The following is a 26,111-nucleotide window of genomic DNA, read 5'->3' on the forward strand; positions in this document are numbered from 1 at the left end:
ACATTTACGTTCAAATGCCTCTCCTGTGAAGTAGTGACGCGCGACATACACCTAGTTTCCTGAAACAAGTCACATTTCGGAGGATAACTGACTGAAATCAAAGTTGATCTACTATATTCACCTATTCCTCTATGCTGAAATGTAGCTAGCTAGCTATCATGCTAGTCCACTGGCCAATAGTCATTTTGTCCTGGGAGCTTTATGGGCACATAGGCTGCTACAGGAATCAGAGCGCCACTGTTTATGCAACTTTAAACATATATAATATTGCCACATTTGACAAGATTGATAATCTTGCGACAACAAACAACTCTCTAAAACTTGATATTTCTGAGTACCCTTGTTTTCAGTGTCTGTCAGAGGGAATGTAACTAGACTCGTGGCTACCGCTGCATGTGGGGAGCTGGGTTCTAACGCGAATCGACTCACCATTGGCCAGTGAATGCTCTGGCCATGGCTGCATGATGTCAGTCAGTGGATTGGGGGAACACATTTTTGTAGCATAGTGACATGGCAACGGTCAGAGGAGTGGTAGTGGATACGTTAATGTGATTTTGTTTTTGCGGAAAAAATTTCTTTTCATAGCAAGTTTTCACAAATTAAATGTTGGGATCCATTTTATAAGCGCATTAATACACTCCAGATTGTGCCTTCGGCCTCGTGCCTTCTCAGAATCGAACACAATGCTTCTACAGTAAGTTACTGTATGTTCAAAATCAAAATGTTGAAGAAATATTAATCTCAAAGAAATGTTAACCTGGATCGGTGAAATGTTCTGTCCTCCTGCTGTTTTAAAGTGTGTTTAATAATTACCCTTTATATACACACCCCACAGCTAAGTCTAGCTACATTATATTTCTGAACCATAACGCCAAAAACCAAATGTACACCAAAAGTATGTGGAGGCCTGCTCGTCGAACATCTCATTCCAATATCATAAGCATTAATATGGAGTTTGTCCCCCTTTTGCTGCTATGACAGCCTCCACTCTTCTGGGAAGGCTTTCCACTAGATGTTGGAACATTGTCCTCGGTTGCAACACTCACTACAGAGTTCCAAACTGCCTCTGGAAGCAACTTCAGCACAATAACTGTTTCCATGGCCAAGCGTCGGCTTGAGTGGTGTAAAGCTCGCCGCCGTTGGACTCTGGAGCAGTGGAAACGCGTTCTCTGGAGTTATGAATGATGCTTCACCATCTGGCAATCCGACGGACGAATCTGGGTTTGGCCGATGCCAGGAGAACGCTACCTGCCCCAATGCATAGTGCCAACTGTAAAGTTTGGTGGAGGAGGAATAATGGTCTGGAGCTGTTTTATATGTTTCGGGCTAGGCCCCTTAGTTCCAGTGAAGGGAAACCTTAATGCTACAGTATACAATGACATTCTAGACGATTTTGTGCTTCCAACTTAATGGCAAGAGTTTGGGGAAGGCCCTTTCCTGTTTCAGCATGACAATGCCCCAGTGCAAAAAGCGAGGTCCATACAGAAATGGTTTGTCAAGATCGGTGTGGAAGAACTTGACTGGCCTGCACAGAGCCCTGACCTCAACCCCATCGAACACCTTTGGGATGAATTGAAATACAGACTGCGAGCCAGGCCTAATCTCCCAACATCAGTGCCCGACCTCACTAATGCTCTTGTGGCTAAATGGAAGCAAGCCCTGCAGCAATGTTCCAACATCTAGTGGAAAGCTTTCCCAGAAGAGTGGAGGCTGTTATAGCAGCAAAGGAGGGACCAAGTCCATATTAATGCCCATGATCTTGGAATGAGATGTTCGACGACAGGTGTCCACATACTTCTGGTCATGTAGTGTAGTGTACTATACAACAAATAAACACGACTTTCAGTGGAAGCTTTTATTGAAGGGGTCTCTTTTTTTTTTTTTTTTTACGGTGAAGCATATACAGTATATGATTGTACATATAATATATCTATTAGGAGAGATGATAATATCTATTAGGACAGAAACTATCGAAGTTCAGTAGAATAATTTCTTGAGTATCAAGCAATCAAGATTACATTCAAAATAAATACATTTTCAAGGCCAGCATACAGTGAGTTTCAACATTAGAAAATTACATTTGAAAGACCGGTTGAATACAAGACATTTACAATTCCATTATTAGATTGATGATAAGTCATTATTATTCAATAATTCTATAATATGCATTTTTTTTATTCACCACACACAATATGATTACAATCCATTAACACACAATATATAAATGCAAATGCAGTACACAAATGAAATTAGCTACTCTCAAAACAATTACAACTAATTATTTTCAATCAGGATAATAAATGTAATATTAACCTTTACGTTAGCGTTAGGTTCCAAAGGTCTTTTGTAATTAATTTCTGTGATGGTATAGAAAACTCACACAAGACAACAACTTGTACCTAGTAATTAAAGGAGCTACATGCAATTAGCAATAGATTTGAGTTCCTTGTGTAAAAACAAAAAAGACTTATGAATGCCTAAAATTGCGTAGCACTACTTTTTTACCTTATCATACTCCAAAAATCACCTGTTGCAGGGACGGCGTTTAAATAATTATGTTTATCTCATAGAATTGTATTCCTTTACTACTGGCGATATAGCATTAACATTTAGCACTATTTGTATGTAGAAATGCTACATCTAGCTCATATAAAGGAGAATTTTGCCTTGTTACAAACAAATGTCTACTTTTGAGCCCCCGATATTTTATTATTATTTTTTTTTGAGAAACCAAATAGCGATTTCATTTCCTCATCCTCATTGTGCGGTACGGGGGCTCTGAAAAATCATTAACAAAGGCTCCAAAAACACACATATACGTCCTTTTAGAAATGGAAATCTCTCAGTATATTGATGCAGGTCTTTAGATGTTGTACTTGTATTTGGGTGTTTTTGGAGCATTTGTTAATGTTTTTTTCAGAGCCCCTGTACTGCACAATGAGGATGAGGAAATGAATCACTGGTTGAGGTTAGTTTCTGAAAAACAAGTGAAATCGTAAAAAAAGTGTCTGGACCCTTCTATTACATGCCATTTACATCAAAAATGTAGATTTGGTTGTAAAAAAGAAAACATCTCCTTTAAGGGAGATCTCTTCAGGGACCCCTGATACATGGCAGTTTCCCAACCCTGTGCAAGTAGAGGAGGGGCTGCACAAACCCAGAGACCACAATGATGGAGAAACAAATGGAGAATGCCAAACCAAGCTTACTGACTTCTAAGACATTCTGAAGTGGAATTGCTACTATCATAGTAAAATAATTCATCAGCATTGCCACCATGATAATTACAATTATCCGAAAGGCCCTCATCTTCATGTTGTTTATCCCTTCTCTCTCCCTGTCTCCTTCCCCCGGCCCAGGGCGTTTCAGCGCCCTGAGAATAGCCAGGCAGCAGAAGAGCATCACAGAAAACACAACCAAAGAAAACCCCAAAGTAAAGTAAGTGATTGCAAATTGGGATTCATCAAGCATATGCACAAAGCAGGACCCAAGCACCATCAGCCAGACCAGCCCAGAGCACCCCACCCTGTATCTCAGGGGTTTGTACTTCAGGAAGGTTACAGGGTGGACCACCGCCAAGTAACGCTCCACACAGACACTACACTGGAAAAGAGGACGACCAGTGCTGATGAATCCTATGCAGAAATGACTAACGCTCAGTACAGCACCATTCATTTGGAAGTAAATGTAGATTATAGTCAACAGGCAGCTCAGGCAGAAGAGGATCTCAGACACGGCGAGGTTGAGAGTGAAGAAATCTGAAGCCACCAACCCTCCTGCTCCGGTCACTATCTGCCACAGGACGTAGAGATTGGTGGGGAGACCCAGGAAGAGGTTGACGGCGTAGGCAACAGTGTAAATGATACCAATAGATGGATAGAGAGCGTATTTGGTGAGGAGAGTAGTGTTGCTTTCTATGGAGGTGTTCATCTCTTGCAGGTGCTGGGTACAAAAAATAGTCATGAAATAACTTCCCAGTTGTTGAAGCAAGTTGCTAGCTAGCTAATTGAATAACCCTTGTAATTACCAGACTTGTATTGTTAATACGGTAGTTAGCTTAGTGGGTAAGCAGGTAGCTTAGTGGGTAAGAGCGTTGTGCCAGTAACCGAAAGGTCGCTGGTTCTAATCCCCGAGCCGACTAGGTGAAAAATCTGTCGATGTGCCCTTAAGCAAGGCACTTAACCCTAATTGCTCCTGTAAGTCGCTCTGGATAAGTGCGTCTGCTAAATGACTAAAATGTAAATGTAAAATGTAGTTATTAGGGCTGAGTATTGGCAGGGACCTCACAATACGATTTGTATCACGATATATATACATAACGATTTGATACATATTGTAACAATTTGATACATATTGCGATTATATATGTATCACAATTCTATATGTATTGCGATTTAATTCTGCCATAGGGTGACATTATGGTATTTTAAATCATGCCAGGAAAATGTTTTACCTGAGTAATCTGTTTACAACTCCTCAAAGTCAGATATTATCAGTTAATCTACTGTATGTTAATGGTTTTAACCAAATATCAAATATTAGGATTCCAAATAAATAAAATGAGCTTTTACATAAGTAAAATCTAGGTACATTTTAGACTGTAAAATAAAAAAGCCAACAAAATGTAAGACAACGGAATGTAAACATTAATGTAAGTTAAACATCTAGCCTCTACAAAATCAATCCATTTAAAATTAAACAATTATGAAATTCAGACATTTCTAACCTGGATTGTCGGAGCAGTCTTTTTTTCCGTAAGGTTGTAGTAGTAGTGTCCGAAGTGTAATCTAGACATCCAATACTCTTACCAGCACACCTGTGTATGTCCCCTCACTACAAAAACAAGTTTGTTAATTGTCCAGAAACTGATTTGCAAAAGTAAGAACATGAGCAAAAACTATTTGCCTAACTTTCCAGTCTGGTATACTTCTACAACAAAGCTCACATACAGTTGTAGTCGGAAGTTTACATACACATTAGCCAAATACATTTAAACTCAGTTTTTCACAATTCCTGACATTTATTCCTAGTAAAAATTCCCTGTCTTAGGTCAGTTAGGATCACCACTTTATTTTAAGAATGTGAAATGTCAGAATAATAGTAGAGCGAATGATTTCTTTCAGCTTTTATTTCTTTCATCACATTCCCAGTGGGTCAGAAGTTTACATACACTCAATTAGTATTTGGTAGCATTGCCTTTAAATTGTTTAACTTGGGTCAAACGTTTCGGGTAGCCTTCCACAAGTTTCCTACAATAAGTTGGGTTAATTTTGGCCCATTCCTCCTGACAGAGCTGGTGTAACTGAGTTAGGTTTGTAGGCCTCCTTGCTCGCACACACTTTTTCAGTTCTGCCCACAACTGTTCTATAGGATTGAGGTCAGGGCTTTGTGATGGCCACTCCAATACCTTGACTTTGTTGTCAAGGTACAGCATGATGCTACCACCCCCGTGCTTCACGGTTGGGATGGTGTTCTTCGGCTTGCAAGCCACCCCCTTTTTCCTCCAAACATATCGATGGTCATTATGGCCAAACAGTTCTATTTTTGTTTCATCAGACCAGAGGACATTTCTCCAAAAAGTACGATCTTTGTCTCCATGTGCAGTTGCAAACCGTAGTCTGGCTTTTTTATGACGGTTTTGAAGCAGTGGTTTCTTCCTTGCTGAGCGGCCTTTCAGGTTATGTCGATATAGGACTTGTTTTACTGCGGATATCGATACTTTTGTACCTGTTTCCTCCAGCATCTTCACAAGGTCCTTTGCTGTTGTTCTGGGATTGATTTGCACTTTTCGCACCAAAGTACGTTCATCTCTAGGAGACAGAACGCGTCTCCTTCCTGAGCGGTATGACGGCTGCGTGGTCCCATGGTGTTTATACTTGCGTACTATTGTTTGTACAGATGAACGTTGTACCTTTAGGCATTTGGAAATTGCTCCCAAGGATGAACCAGACTTGTGTAGGTCTACAATTTCTTTTCTGAGGTATTGGCTAATTTCTTTAGATTTTCCCATGATGTCAAGCAGCAAGGCACTGAGTTTGAAGGTAGGCCTTGAAATACATCCACAGGTACACCTCCAATTGACTCAAATGATGTTAATTAGCCTATCAGAAGCTTCTAAAGCCATGACATCATTTTCTGGACTTTTCCAAGCTGTTTAAAAGCCACAGTCAACTTAGTGTGTGTAAACTTCTGACCCACTGGAATTGTGATACAGTGAATTATAAGTGAAATAATCTGTCTGTAAACAATTGTTGGAAAAATTACTTGTGTCATGCACAAAGTAGATGTCTTAACCGACTTGCCAAAACTATAGTTTGTTAACAAGAAATTTGTGGAGTGTTTGAAAAATGAGTTTTAATGACTCCAACCTAAGTGTATGTAAACTTCCGACTTCAACTGTATACAACAACCATACAACACATGACGTTCAGTAGAAGCTTTTATTGAAGAGGTCAAATCCAGAGGTTACAATCAAACACGTACAGGTAAGTGCCAAAATAATAAACACAAATATAAAGTAATCTTAATTGGGCCACCATGAGCCAGAACAGCTTCAATGCACCATTGCATAGATTCTACAAGTGTCTGGAACTCTATTGGAGGGATGTAACACCACCTTTCCACAAGAAATTCCATAATTTGGTGTTTTGTTGATGCTGGTGGAAAACGCTAGCTCAGGCACCGCTCCAGAATCTCTTCTTCTTCGTGTGAATTTCCCGCAAACTAGATGCTGTGTTGTGGCTTTTGCAGGTCGGTGTTCGGATTGTACATTTTGGGCACAAAAAAAAGGGGGAATGGGGAAAATCTTAAATTGCACCACCATCTAATCCTGCACCTATACACCCAAAAACCCACTACCCCATCCTACTACTTTGGCGCTAAACAATCCTACAGGATGGAACCCCTTTTCTCAAAACTCCCTCTAGACCTTCTGCACTAAAATCTCTCACACCCAAATATGTATCTGCTGCTGCAACTACCACATCTATCTTCTGTGATTTCCGCTCCATCAGTGCAGTCCAGTTGATCACAATGGCTATAAACGCAAGAAATCAAACTTTACTAAAACTCATCCTCTCTGAATCTCTCTCTTCAGCCCTACTCACTGGGGGGCTCCCAATCGAATCACTCACCCTTGTGCTATCCTCTACTCTCTTCACTGCCTCAGCATTGGAAACTTTCTGCCCCAGAACATAGGCCCTCACAGAATAGCGAATATAACCTAATCTGACCTTATCAGCTAGAAACTCTGTGTCAAAGCTCAACAAGACAGACAGTGTATTTTCAATCTCGCCATTGCCACCGGGTCTACATCTCTCCAAATGGCGGGCGTCACAAATACCAGGAATATTATTTTTCATTTGATCCACCTCTACACTCAACGCTACCACACTGAGTGGCTCTCTGCTCCGGAGAACAAATCAAGACACAGGTTTATTTTTTTACATCTTCTTTGATAGGACTCTCATGGCAAACGCTGGAAGTGTCTACCACACCTGTTGCCGCAGGTACTACATACATTTTTGAACACAATAACAACCAATCTATTTACAGACATGTACATTGTTTATCACAGTGTATAATATATAAATATAAAATATTTGAGAAGTTTGACCAACTAGGTAGAGCAGAAGGAGTGAGTACAACAGAAATACAATGTTTACATATACAGTTGAAGTCGGAAGTTTACATACACTTAGGTTGGAGTCATTAAAACTTGCTTTTCAATCACTCCACAAATGTCTTGTTAACAAACTATAGTTTTGGCAAGTCGGTTAGGACATCTACTTTGTGCATGACACAAGTAATTTTTCCAACAATTGTTTACAGACAGATTATTTCACTTATAATTCATTGTATCACAATTCCAGTGGGTCAGAAGTTTACACACACTAAGTTGACTGTGCCTTTTAAACAGCTTGGAACATTTCAGAAAATGATGTCATGGCTTTAGAAGCTTCTGATAGGCTAATTGACATCATGTGAGTCAATTGGAGGTGTACTTGTGGATGTATTTCAAGGCCTACCTTCAAACTCAGTGCCTCTTTGCTTGACATCATTGGAAAATGAAAATAAATCAGCCAAGACCTCAGAAAAAAAGGCTAGACCTCCACAAGTCTGGTTCATCCTTGGGAGTAATTTCCAAACGCCTGAAGGTACCACGTTCATCTGTACAAACAATAGTACGCAAGTATAAACACCATGGGACCACGCAGCCGTCATACCGCTCAGGAAGGAGACGCGTTCTGTCTCCTAGAGATGAACGTACTTTGGTGCGAAAAGTGCAAATCAATCCCAGAACAACAGCAAAGGACCTTGTGAAGATGCTGGAGGAAACAGGTACAAAAGTACCTATATCCACAGTAAAACAAGTCCTATATCGACATAACCTGAAAGGCCGCTCAGCAAGGAAGAAGCCACTGCTCCAAAACCGCCATAAAAAAGCCAGAGTACGTTTTGCAACTGCACATGGGGACAAAGATCTGACTTTTTGGAGAAATGTCCTCTGGTCTGATGAAACAAAAATATAACTGTTTGGCCATAATGACCATCATTATGTTTGGAGGAAAAACGGGGTGGCTTGCAAGCCGAAGAACACCATCCCAACCGTGAAGCACGGGGGTGGCAGCATCATGCTGTGGGGGTGCTTTGCTGAAGGAGGGACTGGTGCACTTCACAAAATAGATGGCATCATGAGGAAGGAAAATTATATGGTTATATTGAAGTAACATCTCAAGACATCAGTCAGGAAGTTAAAGCTTGGTCTCAAATGAGTCTTCCAAATGGACAAGGACCCCAAGCATACTTCAAAAGTTGTGGCAAAATGGCTTAAGGACAACAAAGTCAAGGTATTGGAGTGGCCATCACAAAGCCCTGACCTCAATCCTATAGAAAATATGTGGGCAGAACTGAAAAAGCGTGTGCGAGCAAGGAGGCTTACAAACCTGACTCAGTTACACCAGCTCTGTCAGGAGGAATGGGCCAAAATTCACCCAACTTATTGTGGGAAGCTTGTGGAAGGCTACCTGAAACGTTTGACCCAAGTTAAACTATTTAAAGGCAATGCTACCAAATACTAATTGAGTGTATGTAAACTTCTGACCCACTGGGAATGTGATGAAATAAATAAAAGCAGAAATAAATCACTCTATACTATTAATCTGACATTTCACATTCTTAAAATAAAGTGGTGATCGTAACTGTCCTAAGACAGGGAATTGTTACTAGGATTAAATATCAGGAATTGTGAAAACTGAGTTTAAATGTATTTGGCTAAGGTGTATGTAAACTTCCGACTTCAACTGTATCACCTTCATTGGTTTTTGTGTAAGGGGAAAGCAATGGTCACTTAGAAATAGAATGAACCGAAAGGCCTAGACACTGCATATGCTCCCAATTACCACCTTCATTGATCAATGTTTCCATCCAGAAGGATCTTCATCAGGTCAGAAAAGGTGAAATTAAGCTCTGATTCATAAAAAGTTGTGCTTCCGCCGGGACAATGGGAATTTGCATTGGGTCTCGCATTGGTTAGGGCAGCACTCACTCTGTCTGTTCTACCTCCTTGGTCTGACCAATACATCCTAAGCTCTCACCAGCACATCTGTGTATTTCCCCTTACAACAAAAATACGTTTGTTAATTGACCAGAACCTGATTTGCAAAAGTAAAAACATGATCAAAAAACATTTGCATGCTCATATGCTTCTACAACAAGGCTCACATATACAACAACCATACAACCCATGAAGTTCAGTAGAATATTTTATTGAAGAGGTCAAATCCAGAGGTTACAATCAAACATGTTCATTGAACTTTGCAAAACAAACATCTCATATACACTGAGTATACCAAACATTAAGAACACCTTCCTAATATTGAGTTGCACTCCCACCCCCCACCCCCCCTTTTGCCATCAGAACAGCCTCAGTTCGTCAGGGCATGGACTCTAGAAGGTGCCGAAAGCATTCCACATGGATGCTGGCCCATGTTGACTCCAATGCTTCCCACAGTTGTGTCAAGTTGGCTGGATGTCCTTTGGGTGGTGGACCATTCTTGATAAACACAGGAAACTGTTGAGTGTGAAAAACCCAGCAGCGTTGCAGTTCTTGACAACAAACCGGTGCGCCTGGCACGTACTACCATACCCCCTTCAAAGGCAATTAAATATTTTGCCTTGCCCATTCACCCTCTGAATGGCACACATACACAATCCATGTCTCAATTGTCTCAAGGCTTAAAAATCATTGTTTAACCTGTCTCCTCCTCTTCATCTACACTAATTGAAGTGGATTTAACAATTGACATCAATAAGGGATCATAGCTTTCACCTGGATTCACCTGGTCGATCTATGTCATGGAAAGAGCAGTGCACAAAATCTGCACTAAAAATCCTATTCTAGGCTACTGTTTATATTGGAAATACAGTTAATCTTTGCAGTGTCTTGAATTGGAAAACAAATGGTAAAATACATTACTATGAATGAACATGGCAATTATGGGACATAAAGTTATGTAATTGTCTAGTATAAGCAATGTAAGAGCAAGAGCTTCCGGTATAATAGACTTGAAGTATGTCAGATACCAGTAGTGTCCTTTCACCTAGCACACTTACAAGGGAGTATGTCTGATTACACTAGTGCTCCTGCTGAAGCAAACACACCAATAACAGTAGAGTTCTTGTTTTCAGCAAGCACACTAATAATAATAAAAAGTATGTCAGATTGCAGTAGTGCGATTTTAACAAGCACACTAATCTGCATCATCAGACAGTCGGACAATACTACAAGATCTGTTGCATAAGGCCAGGTTGACATCTTACAGAGAGCATAAGTGGTCAATACCACTGCTCCCTCTCTTTCTCTCACTCCGTCTCTCTCTTACACACACGCACATGCACTCACACACACCAATGATACGCACACACACACACACACACACATATACAGTGGGGGAAAAAAGTATTTAGTCAGCCACCAATTGTGCAAGTTCTCCCACTTAAAAAGATGAGAGAGGCCTGTAATTTTCATCATAGGAACACGTCAACTATGACAGACAAATTGAGGAAAAAAAATCCAGAAAATCCCATTGTAGGATTTTTTATGAATTTATTTGCAAATTATGGTGGAAAATAAGTATTTGGTCACCTACAAACAAGCAAGATTTCTGGCTCTCACAGACCTGTAACTTCTTCTTTCAGAGGCTCCTCTGTCCTCCACTCGTTACCTGTATTAATGGCACCTGTTTGAACTTGTTATCAGTATAAAATACACCTGTCCACAACCTCAAACAGTCACACTCCAAACTTCACAATGGCCAAGACCAAAGAGCTGTCAAAGGACACCAAAAACAAAATTGTAGACCTGCACCAGGCTGGGAAGACTGAATCTGCAATAGGTAAGCAGCTTGGTTTGAAGAAATCAACTGTGGGAGCAATTATTAGGAAATGGAAGACATACAAGACCACTGATAATCTCCCTCGATCTGGGGCTCCACGCAAGATCTCACCCCGTGGGGTCAAAATGATCACAAGAACGGTGAGCAAAAATCCCAGAACCACACGGGGGGACCTAGTGAATGACCTGCAGAGAGCTGGGACCAAAGTAACAAAGCCAACCATCAGTAACACACTACGCCGCCAGGGACTCAAATCCTGCAGTGCGAGACGTGTCCCCCTGCTTAAGCCAGTACATGTCCAGGCCCGTCTGAAGTGCATTTGGATGATCCAGAAGAGGATTGGGAGAATGTCATATGGTCAGATGAAACCAAAATATAACTTTTTGGTAAAAACTCAACTCGTCATGTTTGTAGGACAAAGAATGCTGAGTTGCATCCAAAGAACACCATACCTACTGTGAAGCATGGGGTTGGAAACATCATGCTTTGGGGCTGTTTTTCTGCAAAGGGACCAGGACGACTGATCCGTGTAAAGGAAAGAATGAATGGGGCCATGTATCGTGAGATTTTGAGTGAAACCCTCCTTCCATCAGCAAGGGCATTGAAGATGAAACGTGGCTGGGTCTTTCAGCATGACAATGATCCCAAACACACCGCCCAGTTAACGAAGGAGTGGCTTCGTAAGAAGCATTTCAAGGTCCTGGAGTGGCCTAGCCAGTCTCCAGATCTCAACCCCATAGAAAATCTTTGTAGGGAGTTGAAAGTCTGTGTTGCCCAGCGACAGCCCCAAAACATCACTGCTCTAGAGGAGATCTGCATGGAGGAATGGGCCAAAATACCAGCAACAGTGTGTGAAAACCTTGTGAAGACTTACAGAAAACGTTTGACCTGTGTCATTGCCAATAAAGGGTATATAACAAAGTATTGAGAAACTTTTGTTATTGACCAAATACTTATTTTCCACCATCATATGCCAATAAATTCATTAAAAATCCTACAATGTGATTTTCTGGATTTTATTTTCTCATTTTGTCTGTCATAGTTGACGTGTACCTATGATGAAAATTACAGGCCTCTCTCATCTTTTTAAGTGGGAGAACTTGCACAATTGGTGGCTGACTAAATACTTTTTTTCCCCACTGTACACACACACACACACACACGAGTGGTCCGTATATCTAGGCCACTGGAAGTCCGATTTAGACCCCTGGACCTGCTGGAATTTTGTTTTGATGGAGTTGTTTTTCCAGAGATAACAAGGGTCTTCTGCAGAGACAACATCATGCCCTTGATCGGTGTACGGATCATTGTTCCCACTGGAAAAACTGGTTGCAATGACGTCAAGACGTCATGTGCCATTTTTTTGCCCACTAGGTTATATATATTGTCACAGGACTGTATAGAAAGCCTGAATGTAGATTGCACCTGGTAATGAAGTGCATAAAGGTTTTTATCTACCATGTGTGTACTGTACATTGCGAAGTGCCAATCTTGGTAGATTTGAATGTTGTTGATGTCTGTGAGAAAGAAGTCCCCTGCTTTGTATGATGATGTCATGTTCATGAGTCTACCTTTAAACAACAACTGTACTGGAGATTCTGCAGTCCCATCCAACTGCTACTGGGCCAGTGGTCCTAGGATACCTCACACTGGTGAGTGTTGGAGGAGGCCATAGGAAGGTGCTGTCAAACAACCATGAATCCGTCCTGTCACCGTGCTTTCAGTCCAGACACATTGTGCCATCTACTGGCCATGTCAGTACAGTATACAATAACGTAACTGTCCAGTGTTTAAGCAGGTGCTGGAGATGACGTAATATGTTCAGCAAAAGGTAAGAGAAGATTCTGTACACTGGTCCATCTACCCATGTGTTTTAAGGATGCAACATTTCAACCTTCAAACTGAGGTATGCAGGCTATCAGCAACCAATGTTTTGTTGAAAAGGGCTAGATTGGAGAATGTAAGCTAGAGAAGGAAGATGAGGACGAGGACCAGCTGATCATGTTAGAGGTAGAGGTTAGAGTAGATCATGCTAGAGACCGAGGTTAGAGTAGATCATGTTACTGGTAGAGAGGTTAGAGTAGATCATGTTACTGGTAGAGAGGTTAGTGTAGATCATGTTACTGGTATAGAGGTTAGAGTAGATCATGTTACTGGTAGAGAGGTTAGAGTAGATCATGTTACTGGTAGAGAGGTTAGTGTAGATCATGTTACTGGTAGAGAGGTTAGAGTAGATCATGTTACTGGTATAGAGGTTAGTGTAGATCATGTTACTGGTAGAGAGGTTAGTGTAGATCATGTTACTGGTAGATAGGTTAGAGTAGATCATGTTACTGGTAGAGAGGTTAGAGTAGATCATGTTACTGCTAGAGAGGTTAGTGTAGATCATGTTACTGGTAGAGAGGTTAGTGTAGATCATGTTACTGGTAGAGAGGTTAGTGTAGATCATGTTACTGGTAGAGAGGTTAGAGTAGATCATGTTACTGGTATAGAGGTTAGTGTAGATCATGTTACTGGTAGAGAGGTTAGTGTAGATCATGTTACTGGTAGAGAGGTTAGTGTAGATCATGTTACTGGTATAGAGGTTAGTGTAGATCATGTTACTGGTAGAGAGGTTAGTGTAGATCATGTTACTGGTAGAGAGGTTAGAGTAGATCATGTTACTGGTATAGAGGTTAGTGTAGATCATGTTACTGGTAGAGAGGTTAGTGTAGATCATGTTACTGGTAGAGAGGTTAGAGTAGATCATGTTACTGGTAGAGAGGTTAGAGTAGATCATGTTACTGGTAGAGAGGTTAGTGTAGATCATGTTACTGGTATAGAGGTTAGTGTAGATCATGTTACTGGTATAGAGGTTAGTGTAGATCATGTTACTGGTATAGAGGTTAGTGTAGATCATGTTACTGGTATAGAGGTTAGTGTAGATCATGTTACTGGTATAGAGGTTAGTGTAGATCATGTTACTGGTATAGAGGTTAGTGTAGATCATGTTACTGGTATAGAGGTTAGAGTAGATCATGTTACTGGTAGAGAGTCTGCTTCCTCAGTTTTTATGATGGCAATTTGCATATACTCCAGAATGTTATGAAGAGTGATCAGATGAATTGTAATTAATTGCAAAGTCCCTCTTTGCCATGAAAATGAACTTAATCCCCCAAAAACATTTCCACTGCATTTCAGCCCTGCCACAAAAGGACCAGCTGCCATCATGTCAGTGATTCTCGTTAACACAGATGAGTGTTAACACAGACAAGGCTGGAGATCACTGTCATGCTGATTGAGTTAGAATAACAGACTGGAAGCTTTAAAAGGAGGGTGGTGCTTGAAATCATTGTTCTTCCTCTGTTAACCATGGTTACCTGCAAGGAAACACGTGTCGTCATCTGTGCCTTCTTCTCCAAGAAGCTCAGCCAGGTGGTGATCGGGAGCTGTTGGCTGTAGTCAGAGTCCTGACAGTGGCTCGAGGGGGCGAAACACCCTTTCCTCGTCTGGACGGACCACCGTAACCTGGAGTACATCCGGGCAGCGAGGAGGCTGAACCCTCGCCAGGCCAGGTGGGCCCTATTCTTTAACCCGGTTTGAGTTTACTCTGTCATACATCCCGGGTACGAAGAACGTGAAGGCAGACGCGCTGTCAACACTGTACAACACAGAGGAGAGGCTCATAGACAACTCCACCATACTCCCTTTATTGTGGCGCCGGTAGTATGGACGCGGACATAGAGCGAGCGGTACGCACAGAGCCATCTCCACCTCAGTCCAGCTGGGCTGTAGTACGTGCCGTCTCTTGTCCGTGACCATCTGATCTATTGGGCACACACGTCTCCCTCTTCTGGTCACCCAGGTATCTGGTCTGATGAAACAAAAATAGAACTGTTTGGCCATAATGACCATTGTTATGTTTGGAGGAAAAAGGGGGTTGCTTGCAAGCCGAAGAACACCATCCCAACCGTGAAGCACAGGGGTGGCAGCATCATGCTGTGGGGGTGCTTTGCTGCAGGAGGGACTGGTGCAGTTCACAAAATAGATGGCATCATGAGGAAGGAAAATTATGTGGATATATTGAAGCAACATCCAAGACAGTCAGGAAGTTAAAGCTTGGTCGCAAATGGGTCTTCCAAATGGACAATGACCCCAAGCATACTTCCAAAGTTGTGGCAAAATGGCTTAAGGACAACAAAGTCAAGGTATTGGAGTGGCCATCACAAAGCTCTGACCTCAATCCTATAGAAAATGTGTGGGCAGAACTGAAAAAGCGTGTGCGAGCAAGGAGGCCTACAAACCTGACTCAGTTCCACCAGCTCTGTCAGGAGGAATGGGCCAAAATTCACCCAACTTATTGTGGGAAGCTTGTGGAAGGCTACCTGAAACGTTTGACCCAAGTTAAACAATTTAAAGGCAATGCTACCAAATACTAATTGAGTGTATGTAAACTTCTGACCCACTGGGAATGTGATGAAATAAATAAAAGCTGAAATAAATCATTCTCTCTACTATTATTCTGACATTTCACATTCTTAAAATAAAGTGGTGATCCTAACTGTCCTAAGACAGGGAATTTTTACTAGGATTAAATGTCAGGAATTGTGAAAAACTGAGTTTAAATGTATTTGGCTAAGGTGTATGTAAACTTCCGACTTCATTTGTACCTCTGTGTGGACTACGTGTGTGTGTGTTTGTATAGCCTATGCGTCACTGTGATTCTCTGTGTGTACCGAGTGACCACACAACAGCAGCAGCAGCTCCCCCTAAGCCCTCCAGCAGCAATCCCATAATCACTCTCCCCCTCACAACCCCAGTCGCTCGGCAACCGTCAAATAAACAGAGCGTCCCCGGCGAGCTTCCTCGCGCGTGGAGCAGCTGACTGGCCAGTTAGCACTGGAACAGGAGAGTGATGCCAGGGTGTCACAGAAGTACTTATCTTAGCGGCGTGACAGTCACAACATTCTCAGAGTCAGTGTATACGCCGTACCTCCCAATTAGCCACATGACTGAGCTAAATCTCTGCACACTGTCCAGAAAAGGGATTCCATCATGGCCCCCTCCATCTTAGGGCAGGAATGAACGTACACTACCCTGCAACTCTGCTGCTGAATACTTGCTCCAAAGGCATATCTAGATAAAATGCTTGCCAGATTACAGTGTATTTGTATTTCCAAATTCAGGCACTGTTTTTGCTCTCTGTTAATTGCTAACTCGTGGAGGGCAAACTGAAAGCATAAAGAAAAGCATCGTACGACCTTAGAAACGCTTGGACCTTAGAAAATGCTTGTGTGTTGTGAGAAATGACAGTTCTCAGCCACTTTGCGAGACGTGCTTTAGAGAACATAGGGAGGACAAGGTTTAGTCGTAAATGGGTGCAAGTCACTATTAAGTATGTGAGTACACTAAAACACCCCTCAATCGTTCATATTTTAAAATGTATTTTGGGCTGCTGAGCTGAGAAACATGCTTTCACACATACATGACAATATGTGTGTGTTCTCTTGGTGTGTGTGGTCATTTGGTTTTGTGGTTAGCCATTCTGTATGATTGTGTAAGATATGTAATCATGGAATTGTGGAAAACCTACCCTTACAGTCGGCCTGGATAGGACTGAGCGAAATGGCCAAAATATCATATCACAGTATTTAAAAAATATTGGACGATATGACGGTATTTGACCTTTATTTTTAAATAATAAAAGTTCTAAATTAGCTGATTATGTTGGGATTGTGAGTCTGGGTGCAAGTCACTATGAAGTATGTGAGTACACTAAAACACCCCGCAATTGTTCAGATACATACGTTCTAAGTGATTTCAATGGGTCTTTCTCCATTCTGATTGTTTTATACTGTTCAATTCAACTTTTTTCTGCATTTTCTGCATTCATTTTAGATTATTTCCACGTAGGGGTGCACAATATGGGCAAACAATCTAGGCCTTATTTTTAACCAAATGTTGCAATTGCGATTTGACTTGCGATTTAGAACAAAACACTTGGGTGAACTGTTGGAATCATGGAAATAGAATGATTATTCAAATTCAATAGTTATAATATAATAGTGGCCACTTTGAATACAGTGTTGTTTGACATGACAACGAATGAAAATGCCAGGGAGGAGTTATTGTGACAGGGTAGAAACCAAAGTGTTGTTAAGTGTTTCTTAGGGGACCCTATAATCTTTGGCTACATTTAATGTTGTCTCTTAGCTACTTGATGGTCCTCCGTAGCTCAATAGGTAGAGCATGGCGCTTGTAACGCCAGGGTAGTGGGTTCGATCCCCAGGACCACCCATACGTAAAAATGTATGCACACATGACTGTAAGTCGCTTTGGATAAAAGCGTCTGCTAAATGGCATATTATATTATATTATATATTGATGTAGCTAACATATTCATGCTTCGTGTATTTTTCTTTGATTTAGAAGATACTGTTGCACAAACAACATGCTGATTTAGGTCTACACCATCACTGGTATTATCAGGCTGTATAGCTAATTACGTTTGCTCTGACTCAGTACATTTAGCCAGCTAACTAGCGATTAGCATTAGTGGCTAACAAGATTTAGGCACAACTTGCTAAGAATAGACAAACTAGCTCTATACTGAATAAAAGTATAAACGCAATATGCAACAATTGCAACGATTCTACTGAGTTACTGTTCATATAAGAAAATCAGTCAATTGAATTAAATAAATTAGGCCCTAATCTATGGATTTCACATGACGGGTCAAGGGTGCAGCCATGGATGGACCTGGCCCAGCAAATCAGAAAGCGTTTTTCCCCACAAAAGGGCTTTATTGCAGACAGAAATACTCCTCAGTTTCATCAGCTGGTGAAGAAGCCGGATGTGGAGGTCCTGGGCTGGCGTGGTTACACGTGGTCTGCGGTTGTGAGGCCGGTTGGAGGTACTGCCAAATTCTCTAAAATGACATTGGAGGCGGCTTAAGGTAGAGAAATGAACATTAAGTTATCTGCCAACAGTTCTGATGGACATTCCTGCAGTCAGCATGCCAATTGCACGCTCCCTCAAAACCTGAGACATACAGTGCCTTTGGAAAGTATTCAGACCCCTTGACTTTTTCCACATTTTGTTACGTTACAGCCTTATTCTAAAATGGATTACATTTAAAAAATCCTCAGCATCTACATACAATACCCCATAATGACAAAGCGAAAACAGGTTTTTAGAAATGTTTACAAATGTATTAAAAATAAAAAACAGATGCCTTATTTACATAAGTATTCAGACCCTTTGCTATGAGACTCGAAATTGAGCTCAGGTGCATCCTGTTTCCATTGATCATCCTTCAAATGTTTCTACGACTTGATTGGAGTCCACCTGTGGTAAATTCAATTGATTGGACATGATTTGGAAAGGAACACGCCTGTCTATATAAGGTCCCACAGTTGATGTGCATATCAGAGCAAAAACCAAGCCATGAGGTCGAAGGAATTGTCCGTAGAGCTCCGAGACAGGACTGTGTCGAGGTACAGATCTGGGGAAGGGTACCAACAAATGTCAAGAACACAGTGGCCGCTATCATTCTTACATGGAAGAAGTTTGGAACCACCAAGACTCTTCCTAGAGCTGGCCGCCCGGCCAAACTGAGCAATCGGGGGAGAAGGGCCTTGATCAGGGAGGTGACCAAGAACCCGATGGTCACGCTGACAGAGCTGGAGAGTTCCTCTGTGGAGATGGGAGAACCTTCCAGAAGGACAACCATCTCTGCAGCACTCCACCAATCAGGCCTTTATGGTAGAGTGGCCAGACGGAAGCCACTCCTCAGTAAAAGGCACATGACAGCCCGCTTGGAGTTTGCCAAAAGGCACTTAAAGACTCTCAGACATGAGAAACAAGATTCTCTGGTCAGATGAAACCAAGATTGAACTCTTTGGCCTGAATGACAAGCGTCACGTCTAGAGGAAACCTGGCACCATCCCTACGGTGAAGCTCGTGGTGGCAGCATCATGCTGTGGGGATGTTTTTCAGCAGCAGGGACTGGGAGACTAGTCAGGATCGAGGCAAATATGACTGGTGCAAAGTACAGAGAGATCCTTGATGAAAACCTGCTCCAGAGCGCTCAGGACCTCAGACTGAGGTGACGGTTCACCTTCCAACAGGACAACGACCCTAAGCACACAGCCAAGACAACGCAGGAGTGGCTTCGGGACAAGTCTCTGAATGTCCTTGAGTGGCCCAGCCAGAGCCCGGACTTTAACCCGATCTAACATCTCTGGAGAGACCTGGAAATAGCTGTGCAGCAACGCTCCCCATCCAACCTGACAGAGCTTGAGAGGATCTACAGAGAAGAATGGGAGGAACTCCCCAAATACAGGTGTGCCAAGCTTGTAGCGTCATACCTAAGAAGGCTGTAATCACTGACAAAGGTGCTTCAATAAAGTACTGACTAAAGGGTCTGAATACTTATGTAAATGTTATATTTTGGTTTTTTTCCGCAAAACATTCTAAAAACCTGTTTTTGCTTTGTCATTATGGGGTGTTGTGTGTAGATTGATGAGGGGGGAAAAAAACAATTTTATCAATTACAGAATAAGGCTGTAACATAACATTTGAAAAAAGTCAAGGGGTCTGTGGCATTGTGTTGTGAGACATAACTGCACATTTTAGAGTGGCCTCTTATTGTCCCCAGCAGAAGCTGCACCTGTGTAATGATCATGCTGTTTAATCAGCTTCTTGAAATACCACACCTGTCAGGTGGATTAATTATCTTGGCAAAGGAGGAATGCTCACTAACAGGAATGTAAACAAGTTTGTGCACTAAATCTTGGAGAAATAAGCTTTTTGTGCGTATGGAACATTTCTGGGATTTTTAATTTCAGCTCATAAAACATTGGACCAACACGTTACATGTTGCGTTTTATATTTTTGTTCACATTACACACGGTGTATCACATTTAACAAACCAAACATTCAAATACCATTATAGAAGGTAAAGTAAAAACCAAAACCGGACCGAGCATCAATACGTAAAATGCGGTATACCGCCCAGCCCTAGGCCTGGAGCAGAGGTGGAGAAAGTATCACAAGAGGGAGAGAGCAAGAAAGAGCGGACGGGGGGCGGCAACAGAAAGAAAGTAAGGGAGATAATGTGACAGATTTAAGCATGGAAGAGATTGAGAGATACAGTGGGGAGAACAAGTATTTGATACACTGCCGATTTTGCAGGTTTTCCTACTTACAAAGCATGTAGAGGTCTGTAATTTTTATCATAGGTACACTTCAACTGTGAGAGACAGAATCTAAAACAAAAATCCAGAAAATCACATTGTATGATTTTTAAGTAATTCATTTGCATTTTATTGCATGACATAAGTATTTGATACATCAGAAAAGCAGAACTTAATATTTGGTACAGAAACCTTTGTTTGCAATTACAGAGATCATATGTTTCCTGTAGGTCTTGACCAGGTTTGCACACACTGCAGCAGGGATTTTGGCCCACTCCTCCATACCTTCTCCAGATCCTTCAGGTTTCGGGGGTGTCGCTGGGCAATACGGACTTTCAGCTCCCTCCAAAGATTTTCTATTGGGTTCAGGTCTGGAGACTGGCTAGGCCACTCCAGGACCTTGAGATGCTTCTTACGGAGCCACTCCTTAGTTGCCCTGGCTGTGTGTTTCGGGTCGTTGTCATGCTGGAAGACCCAGCCACGACCCATCTTCAATGCTCTTACTGAGGGAAGGAGGTTGTTGGCCAAGATCTCGCGATACATGGCCCCATCCATCCTCCCCTCAATACGGTGCAGTCGTCCTGCCCCTTTGCAGAAAAGCATCCCCAAAAGAATGATGTTTCCACCTCCATGCTTCACGGTTGGGATGGTGTTCTTCTTCCTCCAAACACGGCGAGTGGAGTTTAGACCAAAAAGCTCAATTTCTGTCTCATCAGACCACATGACCTTCTCCAATTCCTCCTCTGGATAATCCAGATGGTCATTGGCAAACTTCAGACGGGCCTGGACATGCGCTGGCTTGAGCAGGGGGACCTTGCGTGCGCTGCAGGATTTTAATCCATGACGGCGTAGTGTGTTACTAATGGTTTTCTTTGAGACTGTGGTCCCAGCTCTCTTCAGGTCATTGACCAGGTCCTGCCGTGTAGTTCTGGGCTGATCCCTCACCTTCCTCATGATCATTGATGCCCCACGAGGTGAGATCTTGCATGGAGCCCCAGACCGAGGGTGATTGACCGTCATCTTGAACATCTTCCATTTTCGAATAATTGCGCCAACAGTTGTTGCCTTCTCACCAAGCTGCTTGCCTATTGTCCTGTAGCCCATCCCAGCCTTGTGCAGGTCTACAATTTTATCCCTGATGTCCTTACACAACTCTCTGGTCTTGGCCATTGTGGAGAGGTTAGAATCTGTTTGATTGAGTGTGTGGACAGGTATATTTTATACAGGTAACGAGTTCAAACAGGTGCAGTTAATACAGGTAATGAGTGGAGAACAGGAGGGCTTCTTAAAGAAAAACTAACAGGTATGTGAGAGACGGAATTCTTACTGGTTGGTAGGTGATGAAATACTTATGTCATGCAGTAAAATGCAAATTAATTACTTAAAAATCATACAATGTGATTTTCTGGATTTTTGTTTTAGATTCCGTCTCTCACAGTTGAAGTGTACCTATGATAAAAATGACAGACCTCTACATGCTTTGTAAGTAGGAAAACCTGCAAAATCGGCAGTGTATCAAAGACTTGTTCTCCCCACTGTAGATGGCAACAGAGGTAGAGAGAGGGGAGAGGGAGTCATGCAGAGGAAAGAAAGAGAGAGATGCAGCAGAGAGAGAGAGATGCAGAGAGAGAGAGAACTAAAGAGAGACTAATTTGACCCCATGAGAGGGACAGGGATGCGATATGTAATCAGGGATGCGATATGTAATCAGCGATATGTAATGAGTTATTTACCCTGCTAAGTAGATTTGGGTATGAAAGTGTCCTACTTATCCAGCAGTGTGTGGAGTGACATCACACTGTGTTATTATTCGGTATCATGAGGGATTTCTCTTCATGTTTACATTCTGTATGACTCATCTTGAAGTAGTAATTCTGTGTTGTTCCTCACTATCCTATCCGTGGTCATTAAGTCATTACATGTTAAGACCTGATGACTAAGTTATTTTATCAGCTCTCTGCCCATAAATACTGTTCTGTGGGGTGTCTGTAATGTCCTAATAACGTCTAGATAACATCTGCACAATGTCACTGCCCAGTCCAGGCAGCCAACCAACAACATTCCACAGCACAGTACGAGGTAAGGCCTTATCGGGGGGGGGGGGGGAGAGGAGTCTATTTATTAACGGTGGTTAGACTACTTACCATTCTCCCTTCTCAATACAGATATCAAGTTATTTGACTTACAAGGAGAGCTTAGTCTTGGTTGCCATGGAGAGAGGTTTTGACAGGTGTTTGTGCTCATTGGAGATTGGCTAATCATCCTATAGGGGGAGGGCTCAGGCCAGGGACTTTGTTAGCATTTTCTAACTCTTTTGCTTATAGCACAACCCATAGTTATACTCTGTTGTTGTGGCCTCCCGAGTGGCGCAGTGGTCTAAGGCACTGCATCGCAGTGCTAGCTGTGCCACTAGAGATCCTGGTTCGAATCCAGGCTCTGTCGTAGCCAGCCGCAACCGGGAGACCCATGGGGCGGCGCACAATTGGCCCAGCGTCGTCCAGGGTAGGGGAGGGAATGGCCGGCAGGGATGTAGCTCAGTTGGTAGAGCATGGCGTTTGCAACGCCAGGGTTGTGGGTTCGTTTCCCACAGGGTGCCATTATGAAAAAAATAAAAATAATAATGTATGCACTCACTAACTGTAAGTCGCTCTGGATAAGAGCGTCTGCTAAATGACTAAAATGTAAATGTAAGTCAGCATGTAGTGATTGAGAAAGGGATCTTTCTCTGGTGCATATCTGGACAGGTTAAATCAAGCGCGGCTAAAGTTTTAGAAAGAAAACAAACCCTGGTCTGGTACAGTCCTCACATAGTAATTTTGTTCTTAGTATGTTGCCATACTCTGCATTAGCATGCAAGTTCACCAGGTTCTCACTTCAAACCAAGCTGGGTTAGAGGCAGCTTTGACAGACGGGTAGGTAGAGCACCACCACTGTAAATTCTTGTGTGTTTTAAGAGGTTTTATTAAGAGGGTGCCAACAGGAGAGTAATTAGCATGGACTAGACTGATCTGGATTCTGTCCAGAAACACAAGGTGACCTACAGCAGCCAGCAGTTAAGGTTGCCATAGAATTCTGCAGAATTGAAACCCCCCCCCGTTATGAATTTATTGAACTATTATGTTCATGTTTTCCCATGGGCCCAGTGCTGCAGGGTTAGTACTGGATTGTGATAAAGTAAGGGACCTATACTGTGAATGAACACTATAATGGTAAATGTCATGGCTTGAAGCCATGACGCAAGACAAGTGATAACAAGACACACACATTTTTATCTGCTGAATGTGTACCAACAGTACTTGAAAGGATTCCGAGCTAAATGTCCAAGCGGTCAGGCAAAGTCAAGGACATTTCCCCCTCTCACCCTCTTTCCCCTCTCTCTTTGGCCTATACTCCTAATTGCATTTCGGTTCAAAAAACGAAAGTCATGGGATTTTGGGGCGGATTAGTTCAACCCCGTTCACAGGAAACAAATATTTTTTCGGACTTCAATAAGGTTGTTTGGGAGATTTACTGGCACTTTAGTGCCCCTCTAAACAGGAAATAACAGGGCAGAGACATGGATATGATGGACACTTATACAAGCCATTTTACTTTGTCACAGTTTTCTGGGGTTGCAGTGGGCATCAATAAGGGGATGGGCATTTGGCAATTTCAGTTTGGTTTCAGTAGGTTATTCCTGATCCCTTTGTCGTCAACATTAATTATGGACTTTGGCTCCCAGGTAGGAGGTATAAAGAGCTTTGTGGAATTATAGTGTTATAATGTTACGGCGTAGCTTTGTTGTTGCTTTTTAATTCTCTCTTGTGACTTCACTAGCCCCATGGTGTTTACAATACAACTGGCTTTGTGTGGTCGCTCCCCTCCTGTGGAGTTTTCCAGAACGATGACTGCGTTGACGAAACAATCTGCTCCCCCTCTCGCACGTGCCCCTGCTCCAGCCAGTGTTCATTTGAGCATAGACTTCCCAAAGAAAGAATCAACAGTCTATCAATATCACCACCCTCAAAAAAGACTGCTCCCTACACACAAACCAAGTCAAGCTTACCTCAGATAGTCTTTGGCATATCAGGGGCTGAGAAAAGAACAGTAGCTCTGAGGCAGTGTGCTGCACTTCCATGCAGAATGCTCAACCTTTTGCGAAAAATTATGAAACGAACGAGTCCCCCCACAAAAACGCACACAAACACACTCACACAGTGAGGGTGCAAAAGTAGCTACTGTGTCATCATGCTTAATGTCTCCAAAGCTTTGGGTTTTTACAAAAGCGTTATTAGTGATGATCTCCCTGAACAAGATTGGTGGTCTTGTTCAAGTTAAAAATCCTCGGGACCACCCAGGCTTTACCTATGACTATCTAGGTAGTTCCCAGCACCCCTTTCCGTTCTCACACTAACCTGTGGTCTGTACCTTACAGGTATTGATGCGTATCACTGGGGCGTCGGCTTTAGTCCATGCATTAATGTGTGTGAGTGTGTCTTTGACCCTTGGATGAAAAATATGACATATCAGTGAACATCCATCGTATTATCCCTCCTGATAGTAGAACTCAACAGAGGCACTTCTGTAATAAAACTACGTTATATTGTTAGGTACCTGTTATTAACACTGGCACATGCCAGAGAAACACTATGCAGTAAAGTTGTGTGAGAGAGATGGAGAGTTCTGGAAGAACAGGAGAGCTTGAGCAGCGGGGGGGGGGGGGGGGGGGGGGGGTGGTTCTCTTGGGAAGTGTGTTTAAGAGGAATAGCCACTACAGAGCTGAAGGAGATTTATATGAGACCAGCTTTCCTCTGGGGGGTGACGCTTTCAGCCTGCCTGCCAGCCTGCCTGCCTGATTTCTTTCCTGGCTCCCTTCCTACTGTGTTTCTACTGTGAACTATCTGGCTGGCTCAAATCTCCAGTCTCTCCACACTGCCTATATTGGAGAGAACCCCTGGGATCATCTACTTGGATTGACACTACTCAGTACTGTCCTTGGATCAGTTTGGCATGGCTCCTAAAGGAAGATTGACCCAGCTTGTTTCAAGTGTGGATTCTGCAAGAAGGGGAACATTGATGCTTGAGTCGGGTCTTGTTCAGGCTTGATTGAATCATATCGCCTATTTAGTCGGATATGTTCTACTTGGGTTTATACGCTATACTTGTGCCCCATGAAGCGATTCGGGAGCCTGAGGGCGAGCAAAAAGAAGAAGGAGCTGGACAGACGGACAGGGAGGAGGCAGTCCGAGCCCCATGACCTCTTGGGAAACAGTAAGCGTGCAGCATTTGTATACACACTAATACCAATATGTACTTAAACAGTTACAATAGATGTGTTTTAATAGCCTAAGTTTGTACATGTAATGCCAAAACTGCGGCAAGTCTTCAGAAAAGCTCAGTGAGTGACTGTGTGTGTCACGACTTACGCCGTCGTCACCGGCTTACTAGCTGCTGCCGCTCCATATATCATCATTCCATTTGTCTTGTCTTGTCAATTACACACACCTGGTTCTTATCCCCTCATTAGTCTGTGTATAAGTGTTCCCTCTGCCCCCCTTGT

At 42.5% G+C, this 26,111-nt stretch overlaps 1 protein-coding gene across 3 annotated transcripts in view; it reads left to right on the forward strand.

Moving 5' to 3' along the window:
• Positions 1-26,111, forward strand: part of LOC311105671 (5'-AMP-activated protein kinase subunit gamma-2-like) — a 124,162-nt gene that overhangs the window by 45,309 nt on the left and 52,742 nt on the right. The window contains exon 1 of one of the 3 annotated variants that reach the window (XM_084147887.1): positions 25,366-25,822. The exons of the other annotated variants lie outside the window; for them this stretch is intronic. Within the exon in view, the coding sequence (XP_084004013.1) occupies positions 25,723-25,822 (100 nt within the window). The 5' untranslated portion in view covers positions 25,366-25,722. Of the gene's footprint in view, positions 1-25,365; positions 25,823-26,111 lie in introns of those variants that run through there. 3 annotated transcript variants of the gene reach the window in all.

Source organism: Coregonus lavaretus (genome assembly GCF_964263955.1).
Source record: "Coregonus lavaretus genome assembly, chromosome: 2".
Lineage (NCBI taxonomy): Eukaryota > Metazoa > Chordata > Actinopteri > Salmoniformes > Salmonidae > Coregonus > Coregonus lavaretus.